At 34.2% G+C, this 15,872-nt stretch overlaps 1 protein-coding gene across 3 annotated transcripts in view; it reads right to left on the bottom strand.

The window, feature by feature from the left end:
* The window catches only part of LOC124354768 (band 4.1-like protein 4), a 368,162-nt gene that overhangs the window by 158,331 nt on the left and 193,959 nt on the right, over window positions 1–15,872 (bottom strand). For all 3 annotated transcript variants that reach the window (XM_046805455.1, XM_046805456.1, XM_046805454.1), the window contains exon 5: window positions 4,945–5,023. In XM_046805455.1, the coding sequence (XP_046661411.1) occupies window positions 4,945–5,023 (79 nt within the window). The remainder of the gene's footprint in view (window positions 1–4,944; window positions 5,024–15,872) is intronic.

Raw genomic sequence — 15,872 nt, 5'->3', positions numbered from 1 at the left:
CTCTTTGTGATGATTTGAGTGGCGCCATTCGATGAAGAAAAAGCGTCGAGTGAGAAACCATTTATAAATGTCGATTAAAGTAAATGAATTTTTAACGCCTTTTATCTTCTTTCGGCATGATAGACTGTTGGGGAGTGGAAATAAGTCTTCAAACAACTTTTGTTAAAAGCATTACGCTTCTTTCGAAGTGCTGTTATAATTAATTGTATCAAAATATTACGACAGGTTGCTAAATGGAAATTCTTTAAAAATTACGAGAAAAATGGAAAATATAATATGGATGTTTTATTACTATTAGTGTTTAGTCTTGTTTATTATTTCTTTGAGCTATCTGCGCTACAATGAAATTACACGGTTTATTACCAAGTAGAAAAGTGCTTTAGGAACAATGCTACTTGAATACAATTTAAATTGCTAGATGAAATAATAATATAAATCACAATTTGTTTATTGCAACGCCTTAACAATAAATATTAACCTGACCGAGAAATTCTAATCGAAAACTATCCAACATAATCACGTTTCTTCAGGAAATGGGTTCGTAACACAAACATTAACAATAAATATTAACCTGACCGAGAAATTCTAATCGAAAACTATCCAACATAATCACGTTTCTTCAGGAAATGGGTTCGTAACACAAACATTAACAATAAATATTAACCTGACCGAGAAATTCTAATCGAAAACTATCCAACATAATCACGTTTCTTCAGGAAATAGGTTCGTAACACAAACAAAGACTTCAAATAACTTTTTTTGCGTCCGTAAAAATAGTCAAAATTCTGCAACCTATTACACGGTTTAAACAGGCTAAGATTGTACTGCCATTGAAGACGGAACTGTTTTCAATGCGTTGAAGTACCAAATTAAAAATATACATTCTTTTTTAATTTAAAGTATTCTCGAATTCAATGTTAGTTTACAAATCGATAAAATATCTGTGTTGATCTAAAAGAATTAACAAAGTTTACAAATTTATAATTATTCCAAATAATAAAATACATATATTTTCTTAGTAAATAAAATATAATGAACAGTAGATATTGATATGTCAATTATCAATGACGTTTCGTGTACGTATCTACTGTAATATTAGTTGAGATTAGTTGAACTAGTACCTGAAATCTATTCAATGGTTTAGGACCATATCTAATAATGATTCCGGATGAAAATCGTAAATGATAACAATAATTAATTTTAATAAAGTTGAATTTGGCGAATATGCTACCACTGCACTACAGAGCTCTCACTATTTAATGATACAAAAATTTTGTAAGTGGCTATTTGATTCATTGCCTATACACAGTGTTATAGTACGCTTTAAATAAGGAAACTAACGTGTGATTGAAAGATCTAATACCTGCGACAGGGCTTTTAGCTCAATAAATTGTCTAAATTACAATGTCCTAATAGTACATAGATAGCACATTGCAGGCAATTCGTGACGGTTTAGTTATTGGGTTTTCCTTATTTATATGAAATTTTGGTATGTGAATTTTTTTCCGGAAGCTCCATATTTTAAACAAGGCTGTAGTCCCGTATTTTAATTACGTTAAAAGTACTTAAAATAGGATTTTAACTGGGCTCTTGTCAGGTTGGCAGGATTTATTTATAAATCTTAACTATTGCTGTGTCCATTATATTATGTCCTATTGTTTATGTCTTAACGAGAAATAAGTGATGGATTTTACACTGGAAAACCCTTTGCAAGCGTTGTCTTACTGAGACTATTTATATTGTGTAAGGGAGGATTCCTCCCAGAAGTAATACGGGCCAACCTTTTAGCTAAATGACAGTCTCAGGGGGAATGCTCTAATCTTAGCTTTGTGGGCTGAAAAAGAGCAGAAAATATGCACTTTTGGGCCCACGGGAAGCCACGAGTTGTCAACCAGGCAAAATGGAGTGGTGGCAAGTTAACTTCGCATTAACGACTTCATGCTTCGTAGATTTGTGCATGTTGATTTTAATATATTCGATGCATTCAAAATAAAATTAACAAGGACTATCAATGTTGTAATTGTCCTTGTACACTTATTTTGTAAAAAATAAGTGTTTATATTGCTTTAAATATATATATATATATATATATATATATATATATATATATATATATATATATTGCTTTAAAACGGTCTATGTACAATCTGTCCAATATTATAAACTTGAATGTTGTTTGATTGAATGACGATTGCATATTTGTTCTTCTATTTCACCGAAATACGAGTATTAGACCAATTTTAACATGAGATTTTAAAATTAAAATCGAGTTCCGCCCCATTGACATTATTGAATGTTCAGTTGAAAGCATGAAGTTGTTCAACTATAGCTTACCTTTAAATGTCTCAAAAGAAATAAAAGTTCTTATATTAAATACCCATTCTATAATTATAGTTATACGTTTTTAAGACAAGAAAATCTTAGGTTTTAGTTTAAATATACTTTAACAGATTTAAGAAAATATGAAGTAGATAAGCATATACGTAAGTTGACCTTCACCACAAGGGTTAGGGCGTGCTTGTCTGCTTAAGTTTATGAGTTTGCAAATAGGTTCCACAATTTGTTTCAAAGCCTTTAGTAAAATCAATTAAAAACAGCAATTAGCATAGAAAAAGATTCCTTAAAAATACTAATAGAAAAGGATCATGTATATTTCACTACACATGGCATTACTGATGAATGATTTGTTTGATGTTTGCTGAATTTGATACTGGTGTAAAGAGAAAGTAATCAACAAAAATGAATGTGTAAATACTTGTAATATTGGCTTCTGTATTTTCATGTTTACAGTGGAATAAAACAGGGACAGCGTTGTCATCTAAAGACAATACCAGCATTGTACTAGGCACAACGAGCTAATTCCTTTAGGCTCCACTTGGTGCTGTTCCTCTCGGGTGACAAAAATAACTGACCAACCAGTTCTCTGTGATTGGTCAGTGAGTGCAGACCTATTGCGACCTGTATTATTTAGGTCAGTTTTAATAATTAGAGTTTTGTTTTAATTAAGTGCGCTTTATAGAGTTAGTGCGTATGAAGTTATATGTTAGTTATATGTTATTCACCTGAGGAAGGTATCAGATTGCAGATCTCGTAACAATACGTTACTGTTTTTTGAACATTCACGCAACGATGACAAACATTCACAAAATCCTGTTTTATTCAAAACCATTCCATCGTCAAAAACAAATTCAAACAGAGAACAAATATAACACTTTCCTCCCGTGATGTACCAGTAATTTACTGGTATTTAAGGATGAAAAGTGTTACTTTCGACTAGAATAGACTTTCAGAGATGTTCACGTAAATTTACTCCAAGAGTAGGAGTAGCCACTTAGATGCGGTATTATATTTCTACCACAAATATAGGAATAACTCCATATAGAATCGGAATCGATTACGTAATTTATACTACGAAAGTATGAATTACTCTGTGTATAATATTGTTTAAGCTACAGTTTATGTTCCAAAAAAATAGGAAATAGTCTATATAGAGTGGGAAATGGTTTCATAACTTTATTTTCCACAGCTAGGAATCACTCGATATAGAACAGGTAGTGTTTATGTAACTTATTATCAAAATACAGTAATTTTATTTAATTAGCCGGAAATATTTGAATTCCTTATATTCAAAAAGTAGGAAATTCTACATATAATAGGAAGTGTTTACTCGTACACGCTTTGTACTCTAAAAGTGGGATTTAGTCCATATAAAATCGGAAGTATTGACATAATTTATACTCTGAAAGTAAAAGTAACTCCTTATAAAGACAAAATTAAAATGTTTGGTATTCTATTCTCAAGTAACAGGTTAAAAAGACAAACCAAAGGACCAGAAGAACCCTTTTTTTGATGCGTTTTCATTTGTGCCACAATAATCCAACCTATAAATAACTGCGCCATGTTCTTGTCAGACGGTCCCATTAAGTAATGTGTAGTTTTAATATTTCACAAGGTAAAAAACTGTGTGTATTGGATAGTAGGATTTATTTGATACTTTCCGGATTATCCGTTTAACAACTGACCTGATGGGAATTTCAGCCAATCCTAGTAATCACATTTAAACAGTATCGACAAGCATTTTTTATCACGATATTTAACGTAGAAAAATGAATATGTCAAATGAATATTCTGATATTGTATTACATATTGTATCAGTGATTGGATGGATATTGTGTTTCGTATTGGAATTCAAAGACGTCGAATGAATAGTTGTTGCTTAAAATGCTATTGTTGTTTCAGATAACTTCAATAACAATAGCATCTAGGTCGCTGGTTTTACAGCATAATCATACACTTCCCGGCAACTAAACCTACAAAGCGGATATTCAGACTATTAAAATTTTCCGCATAATTTTCTGTCGGGATTGCGAGCAAGAATGCGATGAAAGAAGCAATGCGAACAACGCCGGCACGCCGCAGAATCTCCGAGCTGCAAGGTAGAGGACGGCGGGGAGGTCACAATATTGTCTCGAGTTCCATGAATCATTTACTGCAACACAATCTACCTTAACGTATGTGTCTTCATCTGCCTGTAGCATGCAGCTTTAACTACAAGTCCTCATGTACTGAGTCACTTTAAAACATCAGTGTTCACACGTGTATTTTAGTTTCGTGTGGCTTATTTTGTATATACAGGGTACAAAAGAACCCACTAGTAGAATAATTGTAAAGGCTAGATTATATTGAAAGTTTCATATTTCGAATTTCGTGAGTATAACAAATATAAAGATCAATTTATCACTGTAATCACTAAGTATTAATAATGTAAATAATGATGCTTTTATATTTTAACATTATTACAGGATACTTCGTATAATATGTACTTCTTAAACATGCGCTTACCTACCACGTTAGTAAATTATCGTTAGATACAGTTCAGTTTATACAAATAAACGTAAACTGAGTTTTGTTCGTTCAATATTCATATTACTTTTGGTATGTTACCTTGTAATTTCCTCTAACAGCTTGCAAGGATCTGCCGCGTAGAACTTGACGCCAAAATAAAGCGTAAATGTCTCTTTTCCTGAAACAAAAAACGCACTAGTTTAGCATAGATATATGAAAACTTAAATACAATACAAAGAACAAAATTAAACATTAAAATGCATTGTGGCCTTTTCATCACTTTACTGAAAATCGTAAGCTTTTTAGGGTCTATACTTTTAAATCTTAATAAAGAGATAAAAAAAATATTAGGTAATTCAATAATTTAAAATTGATCCAACGTACTAAATAATTTATCATATATATAAAAATAAACATTCAAAAATGAATTGACCAATTCAGTTTATTTAGAAATGATTTAATATGTATACTATACACTTTTTTATATTTGTCTATTTTAATAATAATGATAATACATCACTAAAGGGAGTGAATGGGCCTACTAAGTCTGCTAATGGAGAATTATTACAGCCCGTGTAATTACTAATAGACAAAATCCTACTGTCAGTAAATAATTTTAATATTACATTATTATTTGAGGGTGGAAATGTAACCTAATAATAGTTTGTAGATCCATTATAAGGAATTCAACGGCTAGTAATTATTATTATTACATACAAATGTATGTAAAAAATGTACAAAACAGTGATCATTGATTACCATTAATAATATAATAAACACAAATTACAATACATAAAAATAAAAACACACAGATTCAAAACGATACGTAAAGGTGCTTTAAATTCTCGAGACATCTTGGCCTTATTGTAAAGAGCAATTTTCTTGAAAGAGTTCTTGAACCAAAATTGCCAATAAAACACATCAACTTGTACAGGTAAGTTGAATGGACGGAGCTTCCTCGTGATTGGCTGAAACATACCCAACTAACAACAAATATAACAAAAGGTAAAAAAGACGAATTAAAACCGTAAAAAATTTGGCAGTTGTATAAAGAACCGTAATTAATTGTTAATCGTATTTCAATTCTTGTATTAACAATTCAGTAACAGATAACCCGACAGAATACAGTATCGTAATGTTTGTAATATTAGATTCCGAATCATATAACCAATTATATCTTTGGTTCGTAAACAGAGCCAATGTTGTATAATGTTGTAATGTTGAATCATGGAGCTCATATTAATTATATTATATACTATACATATCAAGAGTGGCGTTGAAGTCACTCAGTATTTATAAACACAGTGAACATGTAGAAAAACTGTACAAAAATTACTACCTCAGGGTTGAGGAAAATGCCTGAGGTATGCGAAATCTCCTTATGTATGGAAAATCCAAGTAATAGATTTAGAAAACGCCCTACATCCTCAGGTTACGCGGCGCGGCGTGGTCTCCAATTGCTAAACTGTGTTGCCAGCCCGCTAATCCCACTGTTATCAAAGAAGCATTGTGGAGAGCAAGGATGTAATCAGAGATGATAAGAAGGCGACGCTTTCTCCCAACCCACGACATAGCACAGTCGTTCTCTGCTCTACAATCAGTTCAGTTCCATCGTCGCGTCGCTCGCCCAGCTTTCCTTCCTTATGCGAGCGACACGCACTCTCCAGCCGGTAACAAGGGAACTACCTGTCACCTCCCACGGCAATGGCAGCAGCTCCCAACACTCGATCGAGCACAGTCCTTCTCTGCTCTACAATCAGTTCAGTTCTATCGTCGCGTCGCTCGCCCAGCTTTCTTTCCTTATGTGAACGACACGCACTCTCCAGCCGGTAACAAGGGACCTCCTGACACCACCCATGGCAATGGCAGCAGCTCCCAACACTCGATCAAGCACAGTCCTTCTCTGCTCTACAATCAGTTCAGTTCTATCGTCGCGTCGCTCGCCCAGCTTTCTTTCCTTATGTGAACGACACGCACTCTCCAGCCGGTAACAAGGGACCTCCTGACACCACCCATGGCAATGGCAGCAGCTTCCAACACACGACATAGCACAGTCCTTCTCTGCTCTACAATCAGTTCAGTTCCATCGTCGCGTCGCTCACCCAGCTTACCTTCCTTATGTGAACGACACGCACTCTCCAGCCGGTAATAAGGGAACTACCTGTCACCTCCCACGGCAATGGCAGCAGCTCCCAACGCACGACATAGCACAGTCCTTCTCTGCTCTACAATCAGTTCAGTTCTATCGTCGCGTCGCTCACCCAGCTTTCCTTCCTTATGTGAACGACACGCACTCTCCAGCCGGTAACAAGGGAACTACCTGTCACCTCCCAGGTCAATGGCAGCAGCTCCCAACGCACGACATAGGACAGTCCTTCTCTGCTCTACAATCAGTTCAGTTCTATCGTCGCGTCGCTCACCCAGCTTTCCTTCCTTATGTGAACGACACGCACTCTCCAGCCGGTAACAAGGGAGCTACCTGTCACCTCCCATGGCAATGGCAGCAGCTCCCAACGCACGACATAGGACAGTCCTTCTCTGCTCTACAATCAGTTCAGTTCTATCGTCGCGTCGCTCACCCAGCTTACCTTCCTTATGTGAACGACACGCACTCTCCAGCCGGTAACAAGGGAACTACCTGACACCACCCATGGCAATGGCAGCAGCTCCCAACACACGACATAGCACTGTCCTTCTCTGCTCTACAATCAGTTCAGTTCCATCGTCGCGTCGCTCGCCCAGCTTTCCTTCCTTATGCGAGGGATACAAACTCACCAGCGGGTAACACTTCTGGAATCTAAAAGGAAGGTAAACTGGAGCTAAACTCAGAGTTTACATTGAATCAATCCTTCCCATATTTTAGTTAAATCTTAAATCAATGAATTGCAACGTAATGAGTTTTAAAGTTGTACACATACACCTGGCAATAGCATTTTTTTCTCAAGATTAAGAACCGTCTTCTTTAGGAGCGTTAGTGAAAATCACAGGTAATTCTTTTAACAACGGCCATGAGTGATATCTTAGGCGATACACCTTGTTATATACGTTGTGTTGCATAAGGTCAGACTAATACTTATATAATAAAATTGATGTTAAAAGGTTTCTTATGTGCAACTCTTAACAGTTTATTTCACAGGGAAGAACCTCACCGTCACAGGAGTTCCGACTCCGGACCCACACACAACCCCTATATTTAAACAGTGAAATCTGCTCCTGAGTACAAGTACAAAGTTTACACGAACCAAACACGACGTTTGAGAGAGCTAGCGGAACGGCGGAACGCTATTAATTACGAGCTCTAATTAGTGAGAAGAAAGAGGGCTGTTGCCTCTTAAATAGCTCGACACAAGGGCTAAACGTTCCTGAAGAGGCATAAAAGGGGACTTACACAGTCGCATTCCTTTGCAGACTATTAGCTGGCTACGGGTGCGGAAATATACGTTATGCGAGCTGAAGATCATTGAGTCAGCTGCACAGTACTGCCAACTGTAAACTGTTCAGAACGGAAATATCCGCCATCTACGAGTGAAATCTGACTTCCTTCCAACCGAGTACAGTTTATAGCGTCAAAGATATTTTTCTGCGTATCAGTTGATTGTTGAGTTATTGAGAAACGGTAATACTGAATAATAAATAATTATTGTTATATTTCTAGAAATTAATGTTTTAAAGATAAAACACTAATGTTTTGGCAAATGTTCTTCAGCATGTTTACTAGCGTTACCAAACTTTACTTCTGTTTCGTAAACTTTATTACTGGATGTGGCATAGGTTTTGTGCACACCGTGAGTGAACCAGCAGAACTTAGATCTATTCCGCAAACTGCTAAATCGAATTTTACATATTTCTGAATAAAAAAAAACTTGCTGCTTTACCTAATTAATCTTAAATTTATATTGCGTTCTTTCTTTGAGTCAAAAGGAATTTATTTACCATGTTTCAAGTCTCAAGCACATTTCTGTCGAGAGTTATTGTACAGAGAGATACACGGACAGACAATGACGTGATGTTAAGAAGGACCTGTCGAGTGTAACAGTTTCCACTGAAGATTTTAATCTCATAAGATCATTTCATTCTTGTGATGACTTGCGGACAGAAAAGGACATTCTCCAGCCTTAAGGTAGACAGAAAAGAGAAATTGTATCAACCTATTGTGTTATAGACTTCAATGAAGCTTAGAAAAATCCCATGAATGGACACCTACTAATGTATTTTTGTATATGTAAAAATTATGTTTCATGCAAAATTTGATACTTGCAGACGAAATATTTTGATAGATAATATCTTACAGATAGTTACGACCATCACTAAACACAACGTTGTCTATGAAGAAATTGAGGTACATGAGAAAATTGAAGTCAATAGCTCAATTCGTTCTTAAGATATCCAGTAGAAAATAGACACAGAGGTAGATAGACAGACAGACAAGAGAAGCATTTTGCCAGAACCCTTAGTGATAGCTGAGCAAAATAATAGGAATTTCAAGTTTATAACTCAATTATTCTTGAGAGAGTCTATTTATGAGTTTATAGGCTTTCGATTAGTCAGCCGAATTCCATGAAGAGAGATGCACCAAACTCTATCTTGTCTATATACAAATAAACAGATACAATGGAATAAAGAAACAAGTATTATCGGTCCAATAAAATGATCTGAATATACGTGTTACTATCTCATATGTTAACATATCAAATGCGTGAACTCATTTTGTTTATCTACGATTTTCTCGTTGTCATAATGGTTATCCATAAGATCAGTTTGATAATGTTCGCTAACACCTCTCAGACAAATTCTATACAGTATGCACTATCATTGCACTAGTTGCATATACATAAATGAAGCTTTGTGCATAAGTCTACAGGTCTGTTCGTTTCCGAGACATCGTGAAGTCAGACAGACAGACATGAAATGTTTTCCCCACGAATAATAAGGGGCTATATAACATTTTGAATGTCTTACATAGTACAGTCTTAAGTACAATTAATTTAAAACTGCATATTATATATCGTAGCAAGCGTTGGTAAAGAATACAGCGAGGATCGTGTCATAAATAGTTTCATTAGATGTCATGACATAACAGGTAACATAAAAAAATTCGTATTGAGACAAAAATTAACAATGTTTCTTTAAAACTATAATTTGACACTTTATGTGGGGATAACCATACTGTAATAATTAAGTCCGCAACCACGCTTGTTTACTGTGTTACGTTGCATTATAATCTCATTCAAAATAAAATTTTTAAAATATACAGCAGAACATGAATTGGTAATGGAAAAGTTTCAGACAGTATATACATTTTATCGCTTAAACTTTCAATATGAGTGTGGGACTTCTGCCAAAGTGGAATTCTTTGGGTTAGCAAAAACAATTCCATAACTCTTGCTACGTTAATGTTTTTTCGTGAATTCTTTTATATCTAAATTGCTTTTCCTCATTTGACACAGGTCAATGACTAGAATCTAAGGAATTTAGTATTTTTCTAAAGTTTAGTCACGCAGTCTACAAACCTTCGTAATTTGTCTTGTAGAAAGAACATGATGTTAAATTATTTGATGTTAAATTATTTAACAAATCAAGGTCGCGCATCTTTGTATCGTGGTACTTCTAAACAATCAACTTCCACAGTGTGCTACGGTTTAATAACACAACTGCTTTAGTGTTCGGGCCACAACGTATTACTACCGACCCCACACACTTCTGAAAAACCAAACCATCGGTTGGCCAAGGGGATGGATTTATTGCCAAAAATAACACGGCCAAGGGTGTAATCATTCGCTGTGGGCGGATCTCTGCGGCCCTCTAGAGTTTAGTTCCCAGCTCATTCTGTCTGTAGACCCGACAGCATTTCAATGCTGGACTATATGTAAGCATTTTACAGGCCATAAGAAATACTTCCGCCGTGAAATAAGCGTATTGACACGTGCTAAGGTGTGGGCGGTATTTTCTGTTGCTGTTATTACAGTGTATATTGATTTAACTGGTTACAAGGAGTATTTAAATGTATCACGAGTGAAGGAATTTAATAAAAAAGTGAAATAGTCGTAATTTTATTTCAATACATAACACAAGCTATAACAGTTTTTCAAGGTTGGCTAAGCAATGTTAATTAAATTACTTATTTCTAACCGACAACAATATTGGTTAATCCAACCACGAATAAAAGTTTTGGATTTTACTAGCGGAAAAGAAAGTTCAAAATGAATATATATATATATATATATATATATATATATATATATATATAAAGCAAAATTTCTTATTCCTAACTTATGTAATTCTCGAGATATCCTACGGGCAGATTGACAATCATACAGAGAAGAAAAGTACACAACAATAACGTTCAGCTAAATTCCATGGTTGGACATTACCATTATAGAAAACATTCTTGTCTATGTAGAAATGACGTTTCACGCACGTTGCAATCCTTAATACGGATTAAACCTTTCTCGAGATATCTTGTCACGTAATACATGCAATTTTTTGTTCATTAAGTTAGGTTTCATAGCAATATTCAAACAATAAAACCTTCGCCGAGCTAGGACGAGTATTACAGCGCAGGAGGGCGCTGAAATCAAATTTTGTCTCCGACATTTAATATTGATTTTCCAGTCTATTTGTTTTTGTTTTAGTCTATGATTACAAATGTCACATATTAAAATCTAATATGATTGTACACAGTTTATTTAAAATAAAAAAATATCATTCCATTGCTGTCATGGTTACACATACGAGCAATGTAAAAATAATTATTAACACTCAGCCTAATGGGGTTATTACCCGTAAATAATATTGTATATTTTGTAATATGATGTGGCTTTATATATATATATATATATATGTGTGTGTGTGTGTGTGTGTGTGTGTGTGTGTGTGTGTGTGTGTGTGTGTGTGTGTGTGTGTGTGTGTGTGTGTGTGTGTGTGTGTGTGTGTATTACGTTAAAAAGAAATTGTCGTTAGAAATAAAAATAAAAATGTTTAAGCCACATCATATTGCAATATACTATACATAAATATACTATATGTATTTTCAATTTTGAAGTTGAATTTGAGAAGGGATAATGTTTGTACATTTTATGTATTACATAAGTTTAAGTGGTATTAAGCACTGTTATTATACCGCTATGGGGATCCCTTTGTGCAAAGCAAAAGATGGTAATTGTGTAAAAACGACTTTATAAAATTCGTTATTTAAATAAAAAAAAGGGAAAGAGAATAATTTTTATTATTTGGAAGGTGGGAGAGAGGGAGAGAGAAGGGGCTTTCAAGCGCATAAAGAGTTTTGATATGTCAACAATCAAATATTTTATTTATCATCTTTTGGACATTTATCTTGAAAAAGAAAATCTGCAACGCTGAAATATACGAGAGTGAAATCCTATTCTTTACCTCTAAATCAGGATAAAATTAAGATGTGCCTTTATCAAATATTGTAACAATCAAGTGAAATTTCCCCTTCCAAAATGCATTTTATTTAAATGTTTCGCTCAAATTTACACATATAATTAGTTTAGTTTACTTGTAAATTAATGAAACAAAGATAATATTGTATTATTTGTAACGAATAACGCTCTTTAGGCCGTACTACTGAAAGGTTTCTTTTGCTATGGTATTATGTTCTTGTTTCTATGTTCTTTCAGAGCCTCTCTATTCATGATTGATTTATTGAAACTTTCCTAAAAGAGTTGGAAACACTTTTTTAGCTTTCCAATGGTATACAAATAGTGCAACGTTATTTTAAAAGGAACAAAGAAATTGGATCCGATCTATTATGAGCAATTAAGCGGGAAGATGATACGGGAGAAGGGATCACTTCTCGGCGGGAACAATTAGAACGTTGGCGGGAATTAGTGACGGATCTCGACCAGGGGATTAGGGCCTGACGACGTCAATTCCACCACGTAACTGGAAGTCCACAGTTGATATCGGTCTACCATACTACTAACTCAATATTACTAAGATGTTTGAATAGGTTCTATATGCCAGTATGTTACTCTTACACACGTTATTAATTGAACATTTTAGGCATAGTTTATTTTATTACTTTCATGTACTTTAAAATGCTTTCTATTTAATCATTAAAGATTTCTAAGGTTTCATTAAGTTCAAACTACTAGTAAAGAACTGGATCGGAAAACTCTACAGTTTTTAACATTATTCCCTTGTCTTCAACCATAAAAATAATCAACAGTAAACCATTTAAGTGTTACTAATCTTATCAAAGACAGATAACTAAACATATTGTTATGTAGTTTCTTTCTGTAAACTCTCTTAGCTGAAGCCATTCTATATTCAAATACATCAGAGTTGTAGCGTTATGTAAAATTAGGTAAATATTTGTTTAGTATGATCTTAAACATAATTGTTACAACTCTTAAGCAATGCTAAACTATTACGAGACAAAACATTGTGGTGTTGGGAAAACGGGTCAGACCTTGAAGAAGAGAATTAGTGTGACTAAAAGGCATAGGTGACCACTTGACCTCTTGAGCTGTATCTGACAGGAGTTAAGTTTACTGTGAAGAGGTCATTAATTTTAATGGTGAACTGCTTGAGGTAGGACGCGTGAACAACCTGAATGTGTAGCACCAAGGTGTAGACCAGCGCGCCCCTTCCGGGCCCGTGCTGCGTAATGTCGGCATTTCACGTACAGTGCATCACTTCCGTTACCTCCTTAAAGTATGAGTTGACGCGTTATGAAATCTTAATTTAAAGATAAGACGGCAGATTTTCATATTTAATTGTCGCCAGTTTCCCCTCTTTGACTAAATCTTAACTCTGTGAGAGATAAGAGTCAACAACATTCTGCTAAATATTTGTTAATAACTTGAATTTAGAGTTTAAATCAACAAAAGGGTCTAGAATAATTTTAGTACAAAAACAAGTTTCATAATTTAAGGAATTGTAAACCACAATTTGAATTGTTGGAATGTTTACAGAATTACAATATTAAGTTGAATAAAAGGATATAGAAAAATTACACTAGGAAAAATTACTAGTTATTTTAATACTAATGGTTTAATGTAATACTGCATTTGAATTGAAATAAGTCGTTTAAATTTAATGGAATTATTACAACCCTATACAAATCTAAGTAGAAAAAGAAATTATTTCACACATTATAATATAACCTTGTTTCATAAGAATGCAGAAATGTATGTTAATTTAAATGTTTAAAAATATAATTTAAATGTAAAAGTTTAATTATAAACTTAACTAAATTACATATAGACAAAGGCTCATTATTCAAATATAAAAACTTTATTTGAAATTTATAGTTTGAAATTTGAAATGTTTATAAATATAAATATACAATTAAAGACAATTTGGTTTTTGTATTCTTTGCAATTCTTTACAAAACAGCGACACAGCACAGGATAACCGGGCACTATAGAGCAGCTGTATTCAGTCATTTAAATTAGCACTGTTTGATAGTAGCTGGTAGCTGATGGCCCTGTAGTGTAATGAAAGTGAATTTTAAATACACTTTTAAGAATATAATAAATTAGAGGTACACAAGACTGGGTAGATCAAAAGTACTGGCATGGTTTAAAAATGGCTTGTAATATTGCAACGTTATCTATTCCTCATCAAGAACTATTGAATGAATCTATACAATTCCGAAATATTAAATTAAAATATGCCATCCCTGAAAAAAAAAATATTTTGTCATACATTTCCTTAAATAATTTAATCTCAATGCTTTACGTAACATTTAATTCTTTGAAGATTATATGTGCCTCATCGATGAGGAACTCCCTTTTCATCCGACTCTTTCAGATCCTGGTGTCCTCAATTTGACCTACTGGCCATGATTCTTCTCAGGTCGCATCCTGCGACCTTTCTTGGAAGGTTCCATAAGTCAATAATTGTGAATGTACGTAGTCGTCATCTATCCTATACACTAATTGTATTCAAACTTCGATTCAATTGCTTCCTCTGGTAGGTCTTTTGCAATGCAATGAACGCACACTTTAATCCTAAATAACCTTTCTGCATTTTTTGATTGTGCAGGCCATTGGTTTCGGAACGTACTATTTTACTTCTAGACAGATGTTGGGCGCGTCAGGCATTTTGTTACAAAACAGATTGTTTGTGATAATCTCTTAAATTTGTACTCCGAGCATTCTAAATTTTGTTTAAACAATCTGTTAAACGCAAACAATAACTAAGTATCGACTTTTTGCGCAGCACAGAGTATATGGATTAATTTTGGTTTAAATTTGTAGGAAATATTTACAAAAGTACTCACATTTAAAAGTTATGTTAAAAATGAACTAACCTTAAAGATGGCTCAACTTCTTAGTGAAAAACTTGCCACAGTAAAACTAATAATCACATTCAGGAAATTTTAATTACCAAGAAGAAATTTTATATTAAATATTTTATCAGTTGTGAACTAAAAATTGTCAATCAATGATCGGCACGAGCTGCGAGTAATGGAATTGTTTAACATGGAAGCGGAGAATCTGGAGTTGAGGAGTGCCAACTCGGATCACAGATCCAAGTCTTATGAGGACCATTGGCACTTTTTTTTTAATCCAAATGATTCGTCTTCAATAGGAAGTACATGTAAACAGATAGTTTGATTAAAAATGGAACGGAATATAATCGTACATTAATTAATTGTTTAAGCGGTTACAGATCAAACCTTCAAATTTTAGTTTAGTCCATAGCTTCTTGAAAAAATAACCAATAAGAGAGTCTGCGAAAATTAAATCTATGTTCTATACTTTTGTTATCTTAACGTCGATTACAGTTAAGACGTAAGTGTATTACTAAATACAATTTATACTCTTCGCTTTATCTCCGAACAATTTGTATGTCGGCAGCCACAAAAGGGAGACAGTGTTATCTTGTTGCCCATTAAATGGCAGATAGTCCCCCGGGGGTGGTTGATGGTGATGGCGGGAGGGTGAAGGGCGGGGGAGGTTACTGGCGTCGACTTTCCAAAAATAACAGTTTACAGTCCTTTCTGCTATTTGTGAGAATGTAACTTAAATGAGTTTCTCCCTTCTCGCCACATT

Source organism: Homalodisca vitripennis, chromosome 2 (genome assembly GCF_021130785.1).
Source record: "Homalodisca vitripennis isolate AUS2020 chromosome 2, UT_GWSS_2.1, whole genome shotgun sequence".
Taxonomy (NCBI): Eukaryota; Metazoa; Arthropoda; class Insecta; order Hemiptera; family Cicadellidae; genus Homalodisca; species Homalodisca vitripennis.
The sequence above is the reverse complement of the archived record's forward strand: the minus strand, read 5'-3'. Positions and strand labels throughout refer to the sequence as shown.